We start from the raw sequence: 15914 nt of genomic DNA, 5'->3' as shown, positions 1-15914 counted from the left end.
TTTATGTAGTTAAAATGCCCACATTAACCCCCCTGTGTTGTGTAACAAATAAAAATGCTGTTTCCAGTCTGAAGGCTGCTTCAGCTGCTTTAGCTGCTCTGGCTGCGACAGCACTGACAGCCCGCAGGCTGAAAACGTGTTTCAGAGGAACTGAGGTCTCTGCCTGTGTTTTTTATTTTCGCCGCTTCCTCATCCCTCTTTCAAGGACCCCCAACTCGACTGGAGCTGGTCTCCAGCAGAGAAGAAAATCTAGATGACCTTGCTTTTGGCAATGACTTTATAGATATGATACCAAAGGGTACAGTTCACGAAAGAAAGAATTGATAAGTCGGACTTCATTAAAATAAAAAGTTTCTGCTATGCAAAAGACGCTGTCAAGGGAATAAAAAGACAAGCCACAGATTGGAAGAAAATATCTCCAAAAGATATATCTGATAAAAGACTGTTATTCAAAATAGACAAAGAACTCTTAAACTCAACAATAAGAATGCAATAACCCAATAAAAAATGGACCAAAGACCTTGACAGACACCCTGCCAAGCAAGATATACAGATGGCAAATTAGCACATGAAAAGATGCTATACATCATATGTCATCAGGGAAATGCAAATTAAAACATCAATGAGATACCACTACCTACCTGTTAGAATGGCCAAAATCCAGAACATTGACAACACCAAATGCTGGTGAGAATGCAGAGCAACTGGAATTCATTCATCACTGGTGGGAATGCAAAATGGTACAGCCCCTTTGAATACAGTCTGACAGTTTCTTACAAAACTAAACATACTCTTACCATACGATCCAGCAATTGTGCTCCTTGGTATTTACCCGAAGAAGTAGAAAACTTATGTCTACACAAAAATCTGAATACAGATGTTCATAGCAGCTTTATTCATAATTGTCAAAATGGAAGCAACCAAAATGTCCTTCAGTTGATGAATGGATAAACCGCAGCACATCCAGACAATGAAATATTATTCAGCACTAAAAAGAAATGAGCTGTCAAGCCATGAAAAGACAAGAAAGAAAGTGAAGTGCATACTTCTAAGTAAAAGAAGCTAATCTGAAGAGGCTACACACTGTATGATTCCAACTACATGACATGCTGGAAAAGGCAAAACTATGTGGGCAGTAAAAAGAGTAGTGGTTATCAGGGGTTAGGGAAGAGGAGGGATGAATAGGTGAGCACAGAGGACTTTTAGGGCACTTAAAATACTTTGTATGATACTCTAATGGTGGATACATGTCATTCACATTTGTCCAAACCCATAGAGTGTACGCCACTAAGAGTGAACCATAGAGTAAACTATGGACGTTGGGTGATAATGATATGTCACTGTAGGTTCTTCAGTTGTAATGAATATGCCACTCTGGAGGGAAGTGTTGATAATGAAGGAGGCCATGCATGTGTGGTGACAGGAAGAATATACAAAATCTCTGTACCTTCCTCTTAGTTTTGCTGTGAACCCAAAACTGCTCTAAAATTTTTTAAAAAAGGAAATGAAAACAAAAGATTGAATTAAAAAATAATAAAAGAGCATGTATTCACTTAACACATGCATTTGTGTGAAAATTTAAAAAAATATTATATTCAAGAGCAAATATAAAACATACAAAGTGCCTGAGAATCAATCAAATGGAAAATTTGAAGGTCTGTTATGGAAAAAACTATAAAACTTTAAGCATTTTATGGAAAACCTAAATAATAGATGACATCACGTTCATGGATAGAAAGATTCAATATTATAAAGATATAAGTTTTTCCACATTTTTATTAGACTCCAGGCAATTTCAACAAAAATTCTGATGGGATTTTGAGAATTCTGAAATGTATATGGAAGGGCAAATGCCCAAGAACATCCAAATACTGCTGAAGAATTTAGATGTGTGTCTGAGCACTAGGGTGGTTTCTTGTCAAGACTCAGAACTCATTAAAAGATAGATAAGTATGGCATTGATGCAGGGGTAGATGAACTGAACAGTAGAACTATATGAAGAGTCCATAAACAGATCATTGCATATATTGAAATTTTATTTATTACAGAGCTGTCACTGCAGATGGGGCAGGGGAATATTCATTAAATGATGCTGTGACTTGTGGTTATCCATGTAGAAAAATTGAAATTATAGTTTTATCAATTCTAGGTGATTGGAAACTTAGATATGAAAAGTAAAACTATGAAATTTTCAGAAGATATAAGAGAAGATGTTTAAGATTACGTGTTGGGGAATGATTTCTCAAACAAGACACAGAAAGTAGAAACTATAAAGGAAAGTGTTGTCAATTACACTAAAATTAGGATTTTCTCTTTATCAAAAGGCATCATAAAGAAAGTGAAACTAAAAGCCATAAACTGAGGTAAGATATTTGCATCACATTAACTGATGAAAAACTACCACCAAGAATATATAAGCATTTCTAAAACAATATGAAAAGAAGAAATATTCAACAGAAAATAGGGGAAAGATATGTATAGGCATTTTTATTTAAGAGTGAACATGAAAGCCCAATAAGCATAAGAAAAATGATGAGCATCATCTGAAATCAAGAAATGCCAATTCAGACCTAAATGCTATGTTATTTTCTACCTACCAGATGAGAATTTAAAAGTCTGAAATACAAGTTTTGCAAGGATGTGCAGTAAGGAAAACTCTTTTACGCTGGTGATATGAGTATAACTTTGTAGAACCACCTAGGGAAATATTTTTGTGTTATTTACTTAAGAAACAGACTAAAGTCTGAGAGTCAAATTAAAAGGGAATCTGGAAGATTCTAAATTCTAAAATTCTAAAATTTAGAAGCTTTAGATTCTAAAAGAGAATCTGTGCCCTTCTAGGTATATGGTCTAGTTTAGAGAAAATCTTGCACAGGTGTGCAGGAAAGATGTACAAGGATTGTATTAGTCACAAAAATTTGGAGACAACCCAAATGTTCATTGACAGGGATAATCTCAAATATCCACTGGATGGGAAAATGGATAACTATGACAGGTTGTAGCATACTCATGCAATGGAGTAACTTATATCAGTGAAAATAAATGAACTATAAGCTTCATGTGTCAACTTACATGGCTCTCATAAACATGAAAGTATAAAAAGCAAACCACAGAGAACATGTACAGCATAATTGATCTATATAAAGTTCACAAAGTGTGCAAAACTAAACGATATATTTGAGAGATACACACATATGTGGTAACACTAGAAGAAATGTCAAGTGTTTATTTAGAATGGCAGTTCCCTGGGGTAGGGGTGGGGCGTTAGAGACTGGGAAGGCAGTAGGTGCCTGAACCATTGTTAGTATGAAAACCTATTACATATGTCAGAGATATTCCCGCAAATGGTTTTGTGCTTAATAAAACTAATACCTAAAATAGAAAACTTTTATTTTGTAGTTGCAGGCTAGTCGTGTCTGGAGCACAGAGGGAAAAGTGATAAATTCAAAAAAGCTGATATCAGGAAATTTTGCTTTTCATTAAAAAAAAAAAGGTGCGTAAATAGTATCTTTTTTGCACATTGTTCAGTCTATCAAAATGTTTTAGGTCATGCCAAAGCCCACTGCAGACAGACATTTGTGTCATGTGAGTTTCGGAAAGAAGTTAAACCATTTTATAAATAAGCTTATGTGGTGCGAAGTAGGCATATACAAATGTTAAAACAACTGTAAGGTGATGAAGTTATAAAATAACGTTCTTTTATCATAAGAAAAACACTTTATGAAAATGGGGAATATATTACACTTTTATGGAAGCAGTAAAATATTTCACCTTTTTAGTAGAAAACTTGATCCCCTTTCAGATTCTCTTTTAAACTTGACTCTCAGATATTTATTGAAGCACTTAGAACTATTATTCCTTCCCTCCAAACATCTCTTGACTTCTTACATTCTCACATCAATGAGCTTCACCAGAAAATTATTTTGTATGTTCATTATTCTGTGTTTTCTACTTAGTTTCAGTTCTTAATTAGATTTTATTCCTAAGAGCTTTTTTGCAGACTTATTCATCAGTTATGAAAGTTGTATCCCTCTCAACTCTATTGGACTATTTTACAAACTTAACAAAGTTTTCTTTTTACAAACAGATTCAGCAATATTTTCTAATAATTTATTACGCTTTTCCTTAAAACTTGAATGTCAATGGTATTTATCTTCAGATAGTAGCGTTCTTGAGTGACAGAAGAAAAGCAATCAGTCATGACAACTCTATGTTTCTATGTCCCATTCCCTTTATTTTCTGCATTTACAGATTGTGTTTTTTCTGTTCAACTTTTAAAACATCAGTATTAACTCATGTTGAAAAACATCTAGTAAAGTCAAAACCTGCTACTCTCCACTTGTGTTTTGGTAAAGTGAATATTTTATAATGTGATTCTCACAGGTTTTCTTGGTGTTTATTCTAACTGCACTATTTTATCCAAACTTTATTCCATGACCTCTCTTAATGTATAAGTCTCGCTCTTCTCCCACAAAAAATACTTCATTCTTTTGTCTTAAATAAAAAAAATGAGTAATACCTCCTGATATATTTCTCAGACCCTTTCAACAACTGTATAAATAGGTATCATTCTTCCGATTTTATAGGAAACTAAGGTTCAACAAAGTGAATTGTTTCTAAGTTTAATAAAGCAAAGTTTGCTATTTTGGAGGTTGAGAGTAGGGCTGAGGGTTTGGAAGGGCTCAAAATAGTCATATTTTCAGTAAATCTTTAAATTTGTTAGTTTAGTAATTTTTATATTTTTCTGATACAGGGCATCTTAGAACCTTAAATAAGCATCCAATTAATCTTCTGAAAAGAGTTTCTCATCCTCTCCCCTGTATCTAGACTTTGGCTTGTAAATCTGACCTTCACAAGGAACCATTATTTTCCCCACTACTTTCTGATCTTTGCTGTTGGTATGTTCTCCTGTTTTGAGAGAACACAGAGACCTTGTGCCTTATCAGGATACTTGTCTGACACTTATTTCATCAAGTGGAAAGGAAGTATTTATTTGATTCACAAAAAAGTTGAGTAATCATATTTTGGAGGAGGAAAAATTCTAAGTTCTGTGGGAGTATTCATGAATCAATTTGAAAGGCAAACAGTTTAATTTGCTAAAATAATTCTCACTGCCAAAGGTGCCCGGAAAGACTCGTCTTGGGATATCCTGACCCGTGGAAGAGCCCTGGGGTGGGAAAATCATTGATATCACTTGGATGCCTAAGGACAAGCTTTGAAAATTATCTGTACCACAGTTTCTCACAGAATCTCCCGTAGAAGGATATTCTTACAGCAATACTGGTCATCTCCTCTGATGCTCGCTGCATCTGGGTTTCACTGTATTCTTAGCAAAGCCCTGTATGACTACAGGTATATACCACTACTTTCCTACCACTAAGACTAATATAAGAGACTCAGGAAAAGTCTCAGGTTCAGAGGCTAAATTCTGGTGCATTAACCAAGTGTTCAAAAGTAGTAACATTTATATCCCTAGCCCAGGGGCATGGTAATCCATTAATTGTTACATGAAATAATTTTTCAGAACCACCCCACTTCTCAGTAGTAATTCTGATTTGAACAATTTTACTGTACTGGATTTAATCTTAGATAGCCTGTTATTATCAGACCATTACCTGGCTTTTTTCTTCTGTTCCTGATCATGAAAAAGGGAAAAACACATAGAGTGTTTTTCAAACTTATTTGATCATGAAGTGTGTGTGTGTTTAGTTTTGGCATAATGCATTAAGATTGAAGGTGAAGGAATCACATTAACAAGGAGAAATGTGCCTGAGTGTTTCAAAGGCTGGGAAGAACTTGGTGCTAGTTTCTCCTTCTGAGCTTATTTTTAATGATAGCCCATGCATGTCTAGTCCACCTACTTTTCTCAGGAGTCTTGGAAAGTTACAAACCAAGCCATAATACCTATGGAGTTAACAGCTGCCTGATAAACATCATCTTCAGAGATATTTAAGATCTATATGTATCTGGACACCAATAGTATCAAGGTGGAACTTTACAACAAAATAAAAAGCAGGTCCCTAATTAATTTTATGGTGAACTTTCCAAATTGGTAACCTATGTATTCTCTACTTTATGCATTAGCTTAAAATAATTAAACCATTAGGCTGTGCAAATATTGACTAATCCTGGTCCTTGCCCAAATAATTTAAACACATCTGTGAATTAAAAGTTATTAATTATTAATAATCACTAATGAATGTAGAAAAGATTAGCTTTAAATGATTAAATGTGATAATAGACATAAAATAAGATCTGAATTAATTATGTGCTGTGATCAAGAACACTTGTTGATCTTTAGCTCTACAGATAGAAAATATTATCTAATTCTGACAGTTAATAATATAAGCACCTTCGAACTTACATTATGAAGTAGTCCCTTCCCCTGATGGGGAGCCTGTCACCCTAGACAGTTCTCCAATTGCTGCTGTAAGAATTCATGAGTGGGAAAAACCCAAAACATATGAATATCAAATATAATCCATAAATAGCAGGAAAAAAGTCTTCCACTTCCCCCGACAAGTTCCTGGCCTTATCTTAAAGATCAGAGATAAAATCAACCAGTGAAATGATTCATGGAATTTCTGTGACTCCCAAGTGGCTCCTTTGCTTTGAGAATTAAATACAAGACATATATATATACATATATATGTATATATAAGAGTACAAGATAAACTAACCCATATTACCTAAAACTGGCCATAATAATTCCTTTTGAACAGCTTGTACACATAAAGAATAGGTTGCTTTATAAAAACAGCATGTAAAATAATGAAATATTGCCTATTAATCTTTGGCCAGAGGTGAAAAATGCCATTTCCTGAAACCCAGATAGAGGACTCATTTTTATCACCTGCCAGAAGAAAAAGCATCTTTCATAAAATTGAGCACCTGCCTACAGAATTCTAAGTCTGTGTTTACAGGGATTTAAGGACCTTAGGTAAACTTCTGGATCAGGATGGAAAGCTTAGGGACCTTGGGGAGATTAACAAAGCCTGAGCCACAGACATCCCACTTGAGTCAGAATGGCTCCCTCTAGCTCAGTGGTTCTCCAGCTTTAGCTTGCACCAGATTCACCTTGAGGGCTTCTTAAAACACAGCCTGGTGACCCCACTCCTACAGTTTCTAATTCAGTAGGTCTTGGTGGGGCTGAGAATTTTTGCATTTTTAACACGTTCCAGGTGATGCTGATGTCAGGCCCATGCTGGGAACCACTGCTCTGGCTTATATTCTATAAGAAAGAATCATCTTTTTACATAAGGGCACTTTATGTAGGTTTCTTTGCCTTGAGAATATTGTATATATTGAGCAGTCAGTTACTAAGATCCCTTTTTAATAAAGGTGGCCACTGTTTGGAACCTACAGAGGCCACCTCTGAAGTCCACTGTGGGGGGTAGTCCCAGTCTTCTACCACAGGACTCTGGTCATTTCACTCGTGGCCTTCACGCTGTGTTGATTTCACTTGTGCTACAAACACTAATTTTGTTTTTATTTAACCATTTAACCATTTTACTTAAGTTTATTTAAACATTTAACTTAAGAAAGTGCCCTTGTGGTTTATAGAGAAGCCAAAGAGCCAGGAAACCACGTGGAGGCCTATCCTAAAACCACATCTAGATGGGGTAAGAGGAGACCAGTGCTGGATAGGGCAGGGCTGCCAGGCTCTGGAGTTAGCCTTGCCTGGGTTGAAATGCCAACTCGAATCCCTCCTAGTTGTCAATGGATTGTGGGGGGAGGGAGAAAAACAGACATGGTTTACATTCTTTCTGCGTTTGTACTATACACGATTCCTTGACTTGGGAATGAGAATCACAGAAATGGCAGACTTGGTGGGAGAAGTAACAGATTCAATTGACCAGGAATAATTGGTTGGTGAGGCTCAGTGCAAGAATCTGAGGTCCCAGCACCCCTAGTCACAGTTCTTCTGTATTAACTTAAAGAGCAAGGACGGAGAGCAAGCATAAATTCTAGATTTTATTTATAACAATGACTAGCCTTTATTATGTGCCTACTAGTTGCCATTTTACAGAAAGAGAGAGAGAGAGAGAGAGAGAGAGAGAGAGAGAGAGAGTGTGTGTGTGTGTGTGTGTGTGAGAGAGAGAGAGAGAGAGAGAGACTGTTTAATGTTCTATACTGTGATCAAGTTTTGCTTTGTAACCTTAGATGAATAATCAGTTGCCCATCAATCAGATGCCTCAAGGTAACTATTATATTAAAAAATACACCCTCAGTTTACACTCTAATTGGGAAATTTCTAACTGCTATAATTTTTAAGAACAACATGTATCCAAGAAGTCTAATCCCCTTTTCTCCTAATGTTTCTGTCTGCCCAGTATCAAAGCCAAAAGACCAGTCAACACAGAAGAAATATTTCCAAAGAAACACAGAACTGCTTGATTAATAAACATGGGGGAAGGGAGCATAAAACTAAAAATAAATTTCAAAAGATTCAGTCTTAATGAAGACAGAATTATCAAACCATAGAAAACACTCTGGAGCAATAATGTCTCAATTTCAAGCTTTTTTTTAGATTTCTTTACTCTATTTTCTTTAGTTTGCTCTTCAGAAAAATAACACTATATTGAGGTTTATCAGCTAGAAGGTTATAAGCAGAAAAATGAGAGCTATTATAATTCTTATATAGTGTTTGGCCAAACATTTCAAAAATTGGATCCTAAAATAGAAGATAAAACTCTATCAAGTCAGTTTGTCTGCCAGCGTGCTTCAGCGCTCTTAATACCACAGTGTTTTGTTTTGTTTTGTTTTGTTTTCTTCAGAATTAAGCAATTCTATAAGAAGAGACTGTTCTTACCCTCATCCTTCCGTTCCTTATTGCTGGCCCATCTTCTGCCAATCTCAACACGTACAAATCCATTTTGTATTCCCTTCCTCCACGAATGCTGAATCCAAATCCTTTGGCTCCTTTCTCCATGTCCACAGTGAAATAATCAAAATCCTTGGGAGAGATATGGAATAAACAATTGTTTAGTACCAGAGAAGCTCCTGTCATCCGTCTCTCTGACCCCCTTCTCTCTTATAGTTAATATGCTCCAATGACACGATGTTGTGAGAAGTAATCTGACTTCACAAACTATCAAAGTGCAAAACAAAATTCAAAGGTTTGAGCAGATCAGAATACAGATTACTTGGTCAATAAAAAACTGCTGTGTAGCTTGTTTACTTTGGTATTTATCTCTTTACTGGGCAAACATGTAATTATTGCATATATGCCTGAATGACATCATCTCTCTCTGAGTTTTCTCACTTACTGCTGTTAAGCACCATAAATAAATGTATCCTTTGCATGCCCGTGTGTATGTGTAGACTACAGAGTTTGCTGACTAGAAAAGTGAAACTTAATGAGGTCTGTCTGTATCTCTCAGTTTCACAGTCTGCTGAATATCAGGTTGAAGTGTACAAAATTAATTTCCCTTTTACCTAAAGTGCAACATGTCCAAGATTTGCTGACCTTCACTGTTCTTAAAATCTTTGGGAATCAAGGTGATCTTTAATTCATCATAAAACACAAAGTAATCTGATAGAGTTGAAATTGTGCTTAATTTATATCTTGATATCTAGTTATCAGGTAGTGAATATTTAGCAGATACCAAGCTCCGATCTAGACACTTTTCATAAATGTTGAATCCTCGCCCTGGCCTGTAAGGATGACTCTTTAGGAAACTGAAGTTTGGAGAGGTTAAGGAAGTTGCTGTGAGATGCATCCAGCATCAACATGTAATTACAACAACTGCACTGTTGGTTGATTGTGTAGACAGGGACTTGGTGGTTGTTGCAGAGACTACATATCCTGGATGATGAAGCCAGGCCTGGTCTTCTCCTCATTCATAGGGGCTTGGCTGTTTACCAGAGAGTGGGAGGTAGGGGGCCATGTAAATAATTACAAACCTAAGATACCTCCACTACTGGCATTTGTACAATTTTTTTGCATTAGTAGCACTCTCTAAGGTCCCAGATAAGAGCACTTTTAAAAACTTGGGCCAACCCTGTGGCTCACTCAGGAGAGTGCGGCGTTGGGAGTGCAGCGGTGCTCCCGCTGCAGGTTCGGATCCTATATAGGGATGGCCGGTGCGCTTACTGGCTGAGCGTGGTGTGGACGACACCAAGCCAAGGGTTGTGATCCCCTTACTGGTCACAAAAAAAGGCAAAAAACCCAAAAACCAAAAACCAAAAAACTTGAACAAGGCAATCAATGTACTGGGAATTAGCTATCTAGTATTAGCAGGGGTTAGCTTATCCCATGACCACTCACCATCCATCCATTTATCTACCTATCTATCTATGCTGTCCTGCTTTATTCTGAAATAGGCTTATTTATCCAGCACATTTTGAGGATGTGGGTGTTACCCTGATAATATCAGAAGTAGGAATAGAACCCTGGCTCTCTTTCCTTGTACTTCAGAAAGTCCTAATCCCACCCCATTGGTGCCATGATCTTCACCTGTAGCCCCAAAGGTACCTGGTGCTGCCTGTAGTCTGACAGAGGGTACTGCCTGGTGTCAGGAGAGTGCTGCCTGTAGTCCAGCAGGGGTGGCTGCCTGTAGTCCAAAGGGGGGGGCTGCTGGTAGTCCCCTCCTGGGGGTTGCCTGTAGTCCAGCGGGGGCTGCCTGTAGTCCGTGAATGGAGGCTGTCGGATGTCTGGTTTCACATCTTGCCTTGCCTTTACTTCTGACCTATAACTAAATAAATGGAAATGAGACTTGCTTTGGGATCTCAGCATTGTAAGGACAGTAGAATAATCTCATGACCTGCGGGCACGGTCCAACCATAACAGCTTGTGCGAGGCGCTCCTCTTGACGGTCCTGTTGCATGTTCAGGATTAGAGAAGATTAAATAAATGATAGGCATTATTTTTAAATCTTTGACAAATGCCATATGGCATATTTTTCATTTGGCTCCTTGAGAAATCAAGGTAAAGATGATGGTTCAAACAGAATTTTGTGGAAGGGACTCATAGATATCTCTCTTAGACTTTGGCTATTTAAAAACTGCACAACCAAAGCAAACCTAGTTAAACACTTAACTATACATCCCAAAATGTTAGTCTGTCTTATCACCAGTGAACCAATTCACTCTCTTACATGCACGCGCACACACACACACACACTTCTTGGCAGATCATTACTCTGTGAAAACATGATGAAAATGATTACTAAATGCTTTACAAATACATAATAATAGGCTATTTTAACTTGCTAAGTTGGGTCTTTTTGAGTATTTCATAGGGGTTAAAGGAATGATAGTCAAGTATAACCACCAACTACAAATCAAAGAGAAAAATCACTGGATCACTGGTAAAATTAGAAACATATTACACGAAGGTTTAAATACTAGACCATAGCTGTCAGGACTAGAGTCAAATACTACTGTGGTCACAAGATGGAAGGGAAAGCAAAAATGTTCTTGTCCAATATTTGTCTTGCTTGTCCATAGGTATTAGTTACTAATAAAGACCAGAACTAGGAGTTTAGTACCATGAATCCAAACTGTTCTAAGCTGAGTGGGTTCCTAGTTCCAAAAGGGGACTAAAATAGTCAGTACTTGCCATTATGGGATCATTAATAAGGTAAACTAAAATTTTATTACAGGGCATAGAGGCCACTTAATTCTATAGTTTGTTACCTATTGCCATGGTAATAGTCTATAATGAGTTACCTGGGAGGTATAGGTAGATTTAAAAAATACATCCTATAAGATAAATGACTTTATCTAAAATTAATAAGAAGGCTATGAGAAATTGAGGATATATTTAGCATGAAGGAAGAGCTCAAATATGTCAGGAAAACGGGTTCAAAGCCAGTAGAATTTTTACCTTTAAGACTAAAATAGTTTCTTCATTGGCTTGTAGTCTCACTGATGTTGACTAGTATTAAATATTTTAAAATATCACTGACTTGAACAATTGTCACTAGTATAATCTAATATTTGGTGAGGACACATTGAAAGTGCACAGCAGCAAATGTGTTTATTTGGGTTCTAGTCAACCTTCGAGTAGGTCCCTTTGTTACTCAACTGTGCAGAGGGGAGACATTCCTTTTCTGAGTTGCGTAATTTAGGCTTTGCTTTATACCTCAAATGTCCACTCACCACCGAGAGTGTGCATGCTGAGAATGGAATTATTTAAAATATGCTTTGAATAAGCTGCTTAACTTGCAAATGAATGCATTAAACAAAAGGAATCAACTGGGTGACATTTGTCAGCATGTGTTGGTTCCTTTCTAGAAATAGTTGGCTTGGTGGTTTAGATGTCATGCTATTTTAATTTATAGCATAGTCACTTTACTTTCATGAACTCTGTGTTATTGGTATGAAATATCCATTATGTGCCCCATTTCCAACCAGATGTGTCACGAGGTATATTAAAAGAGGGTGAAATGTAAGAATCTCCCCAAAGATTACACAAATGACTAAAAATAGGAACAGTTGAAACTTGCAAACAGCTGCCATCCAGGCCATCAAACATTCAAACTTCATTTTACACCAATGCCATGTGTCGGGATTTTAAATTGAACTGCACATTGAAGAATTCTTTAACATTCCTTAACTTATGAAAGAAAGTCATTGATATAACCTTCTGTATCTATTAATTCCATTACTAAAGAGAGCTTAGAGATGATAAAACCATATTGCTAACGGTAAATTCTGGCAGGTTTTTATGGTACAAAAAAGTTCCAGAACCAAGAAACGTAGCCTACGATGAGATGGTACATCATGTGGGTTCTTCAAGAGTCACTTCGGCATTGAGCACCCAGGGTCAAATTCTGTGAAAAAAGTCAATTTCCAATGCTCTTCTTCCAGTCACCTAGCTATTTTAAATTGCAGTCAAGTGTCAGTTGCTCTTGCTGAGGAAGGTGAATTCTGCTATTTATACTTAGTTTTGGAATATATTTCGTAATGGCTCTTTTGTTGTTTTCAACAAATGCTTTTCCTTAAATAGTGTTTCACTTATGTTCACACTAAAATTATTTTATGTTTCCTGAGCACATGAGCACATACCAAAAGGTTGTTAAAAGACAGAGAAATGGGTAGAAGTGTGCAAGGTGTCGTGGGAAGCCAATCCAAGAATCATTAAGACAGGATAAAATATCACTCATTCTAGTTCACAAAATAGAAATTGGCAAGCAAATCGTCATTTTAGTTTATTCCACTCTAACATGGAAACTGACTCGATTTGACATGTGGGTGGGTGCTCCTTGCACAAATGAACTAATAGGAAATTCATACTGTGCACTTGGCATATAAACTGTCTTGGAGACATCTTATTCTGATCTAGAAAAAGGCAAAGAGTTTCTCTTCTGATGCCATGAAGTTTCTGGTATCTGTAAGATTACCAAATCTCTTTATATGCAAATGAGCCACCACTAACAATCAAAAAGTTAGGCCAGGAAACTTGAGTGTAGTAAAGGGCTCTAGAATTAGAGTGGGCACTTTCCAGGCTGTTAATATTACTGAAGCAAAATAGCTAAGAACTTTGGGTGAATGTGTTGGTGTTTTATAAAAGTTTGAATCAAGTAAATCTGTTGATCCCAGAGTTAGGATATATTTTATTCTGCAATCAGGAAAAAAATATTGAAAGACCACTGCTTCTGGGATAGTGGCCGAGGTATCCCAGTTGTGAGCTAGTAGGTGGGATATGGTAGTGGACGTACCCAACTGTTGTTCTGCCCACAGAACTCTAACACAGCAGGGATGAGATTATCCCCCCACCCTGCCTCCGCTGGCTAGAAGCAAGAGCCACATCTGGGGCAGTCTGACTCTGGAAAGGAGAAGATAGAATGTGGCTGTCAGATTAATCTACAGTAGCAAAGTCCAGAAGAAGAGTCTGAAGCTGCCTCAGGGACTGCTGGAGCACTCAAGTCCTTCCCCCTGAGTCTAAAATGATTGCTGGGGAAAGCCAGCACGATCTGTCGAAATAACACAGTGAAAATGAGCACATCTGGGGCTTATTACTGAGGCACCCAGGACTTACTCTTCTTATGGCTTGTCAAATTCTTACCTCTGCATCATTCGCTTTATGGGGCTTTTCTCTTCCCTAGTATATATTAAAAACATAGACAGCTGAGGACAACTAGACATTTGCTTTTCTGTGAAAGCAAATGTAGAAATCAGAGTAGAATAGGGCTTTATAGAAATACCACCTGTGGCTCAGGGAAAATATTTGCTTTGCAACAGTGTGAATGATGAACCCAGAGAGTTCTGGGAATCAAAACCAGAGTCTCACTTCAACTTTACCAACATGGGAGGCAGGAGATGGAAAGCAGATGTTCAGAAAACATTAAAATCACAGAAAAGACCAGCGAGGGTTTTGTATTCAGAGATGTTCCTGTGAGTTGTTCTGTTTTTCTCCCAATGAAAGGGGGAAAATGACATGGGAACATGTCTTCATCTTTTTCTTTAATGGCTCAACCCAACCCAGGCTCCCTGTTATACACAAGTCACAATAAGAGGACAATGTTGTTCTTATATGCCATCCCTTTTCTGGAAGCTCAAAGTGCCTTATTCCTATTAGTTCCTGATGCCTATGTCTAACCCAATGTGTGGAATGGAAGAACTTCATTAGATCATGGGTAGGAGGATATAAGGTTATCACTCAACCTAAACAGTAAAAATGTTAATATTTATTGATGCCTTTGGATCCTTGAACATCTTCTCCTCTCTAGATCATCATCATTCCCTGGGATACCACCTTCATGGCTCAATGACCATGTGCAGCTGCCTTCTGACTGCGGAACCTGCATTCACCCTGACCCGTCTGTAGTCTGCTCTCTGCAGGGCAGACGGAGATCTTAAAAAGCAAATCCAATGTGGTCAGTCCTCAGCTGAAAACTCTTCAATGACTTCCCACTACACTTAAGATAAAGATCGAAGTCTTCAACACGCTTACAAGGCCTCTAAGAGTTGGCCCTGCCACCCTGACTGGCTTCACCTCACACCATGCTCCCTCCCTCTGCCACCACTGCGTTGGCCTATTTCCATCCTTCGTGCCTGCATGCTCCTCCTGCCAGAGGGCCTTCGCATGTGCTTTTCACCTGGATTCTCTTTAATGTGCTTTCAGCTGGTTAACCCCCACCCATCTGCAATTGCTCATCATTTCTGCAGGAAATCTTTCTTACTGTGAAGGACAGACACTTAGTTATATTTACTAATGAAACCGTACATAACACACACACATACAATCTCAAAATCACATAAAGGTGCACATGGCGATTTCTATTTTATGAAAATCTCTTTCCCTGCCTATGTCCTGTACTGTCTCCAAATGCTCCCTCTCCCCACCTCCCTCACCTCTCAGAATTGAAAAAGCCAGAGGAATCTTTACCTATTTTCATGTCCTTGCAGCAGGAGTGGCTGAGGAGGAGCTGGTTGGGCAATGGGGCTGTTGGGGGTGGCCGAGCTTGGTTGGGCCAGAGGACTCTGCTGGGCCAAGGGGCTGTGCTGTTGGGCCAGGGGGCTCTGCTTCTCTGAGCTGGGTGCCGAGGCTGGGCTGTTGAGCTCTGCAAAGGGATATCGAAGTGGCAAATGCAGTCAGGTTAGCAGGAAAAAAGGGGCAAGAGGTGACCAGAGGCGACTCAAGGCTTTGATTATTTCTGTTTGTGTTAGGTTTTTAGATAGCATGTTAAACTGATCAAGATCCAGCACCACTTCTAGAATTAGTAGCCTTTAATTAATTGTAACTGCTACACAAGGTTATGAACAGAGTCTCTTGTCATTTTGTCAGCAGAAATGACTACAAAAAAACCCTTTTAAAACTATAAAAGTATATTCACAGGAGTAGCTCTAAAACATTCTATTTTTCCAGCATTACTGTTGAGAGAAAATGTTCTAGCTACTACTTTTTTGATTATAATGAGAAGTCTTATAGTCTTGCAAAGTGTGGATAAGGAACTAAACATGAA

At 37.9% G+C, this 15914-nt stretch overlaps 1 protein-coding gene across 1 annotated transcript in view; it reads right to left on the bottom strand.

The window, feature by feature from the left end:
- MAGI2 (membrane associated guanylate kinase, WW and PDZ domain containing 2) overlaps positions 1 to 15914 on the bottom strand; it is a 340007-nt gene that overhangs the window by 90860 nt on the left and 233233 nt on the right. The window contains exons 13-15 of the mRNA XM_008577562.1: positions 15338 to 15512; positions 10478 to 10697; positions 8813 to 8956 (exon numbers count right to left, since the gene is read on the bottom strand). Of these exons, the coding sequence (XP_008575784.1) occupies positions 8813 to 8956; positions 10478 to 10697; positions 15338 to 15512 (539 nt within the window). The remainder of the gene's footprint in view (positions 1 to 8812; positions 8957 to 10477; positions 10698 to 15337; positions 15513 to 15914) is intronic.

The sequence above is a fragment of the Galeopterus variegatus genome, unplaced genomic scaffold (assembly GCF_000696425.1).
Source record: "Galeopterus variegatus unplaced genomic scaffold, G_variegatus-3.0.2 Scaffold67, whole genome shotgun sequence".
In the NCBI taxonomy this organism is placed as follows: Eukaryota; Metazoa; Chordata; class Mammalia; order Dermoptera; family Cynocephalidae; genus Galeopterus; species Galeopterus variegatus.
Note: the sequence above shows the minus strand (reverse complement) of the source record. Positions and strands in the feature narration are given on the sequence as shown.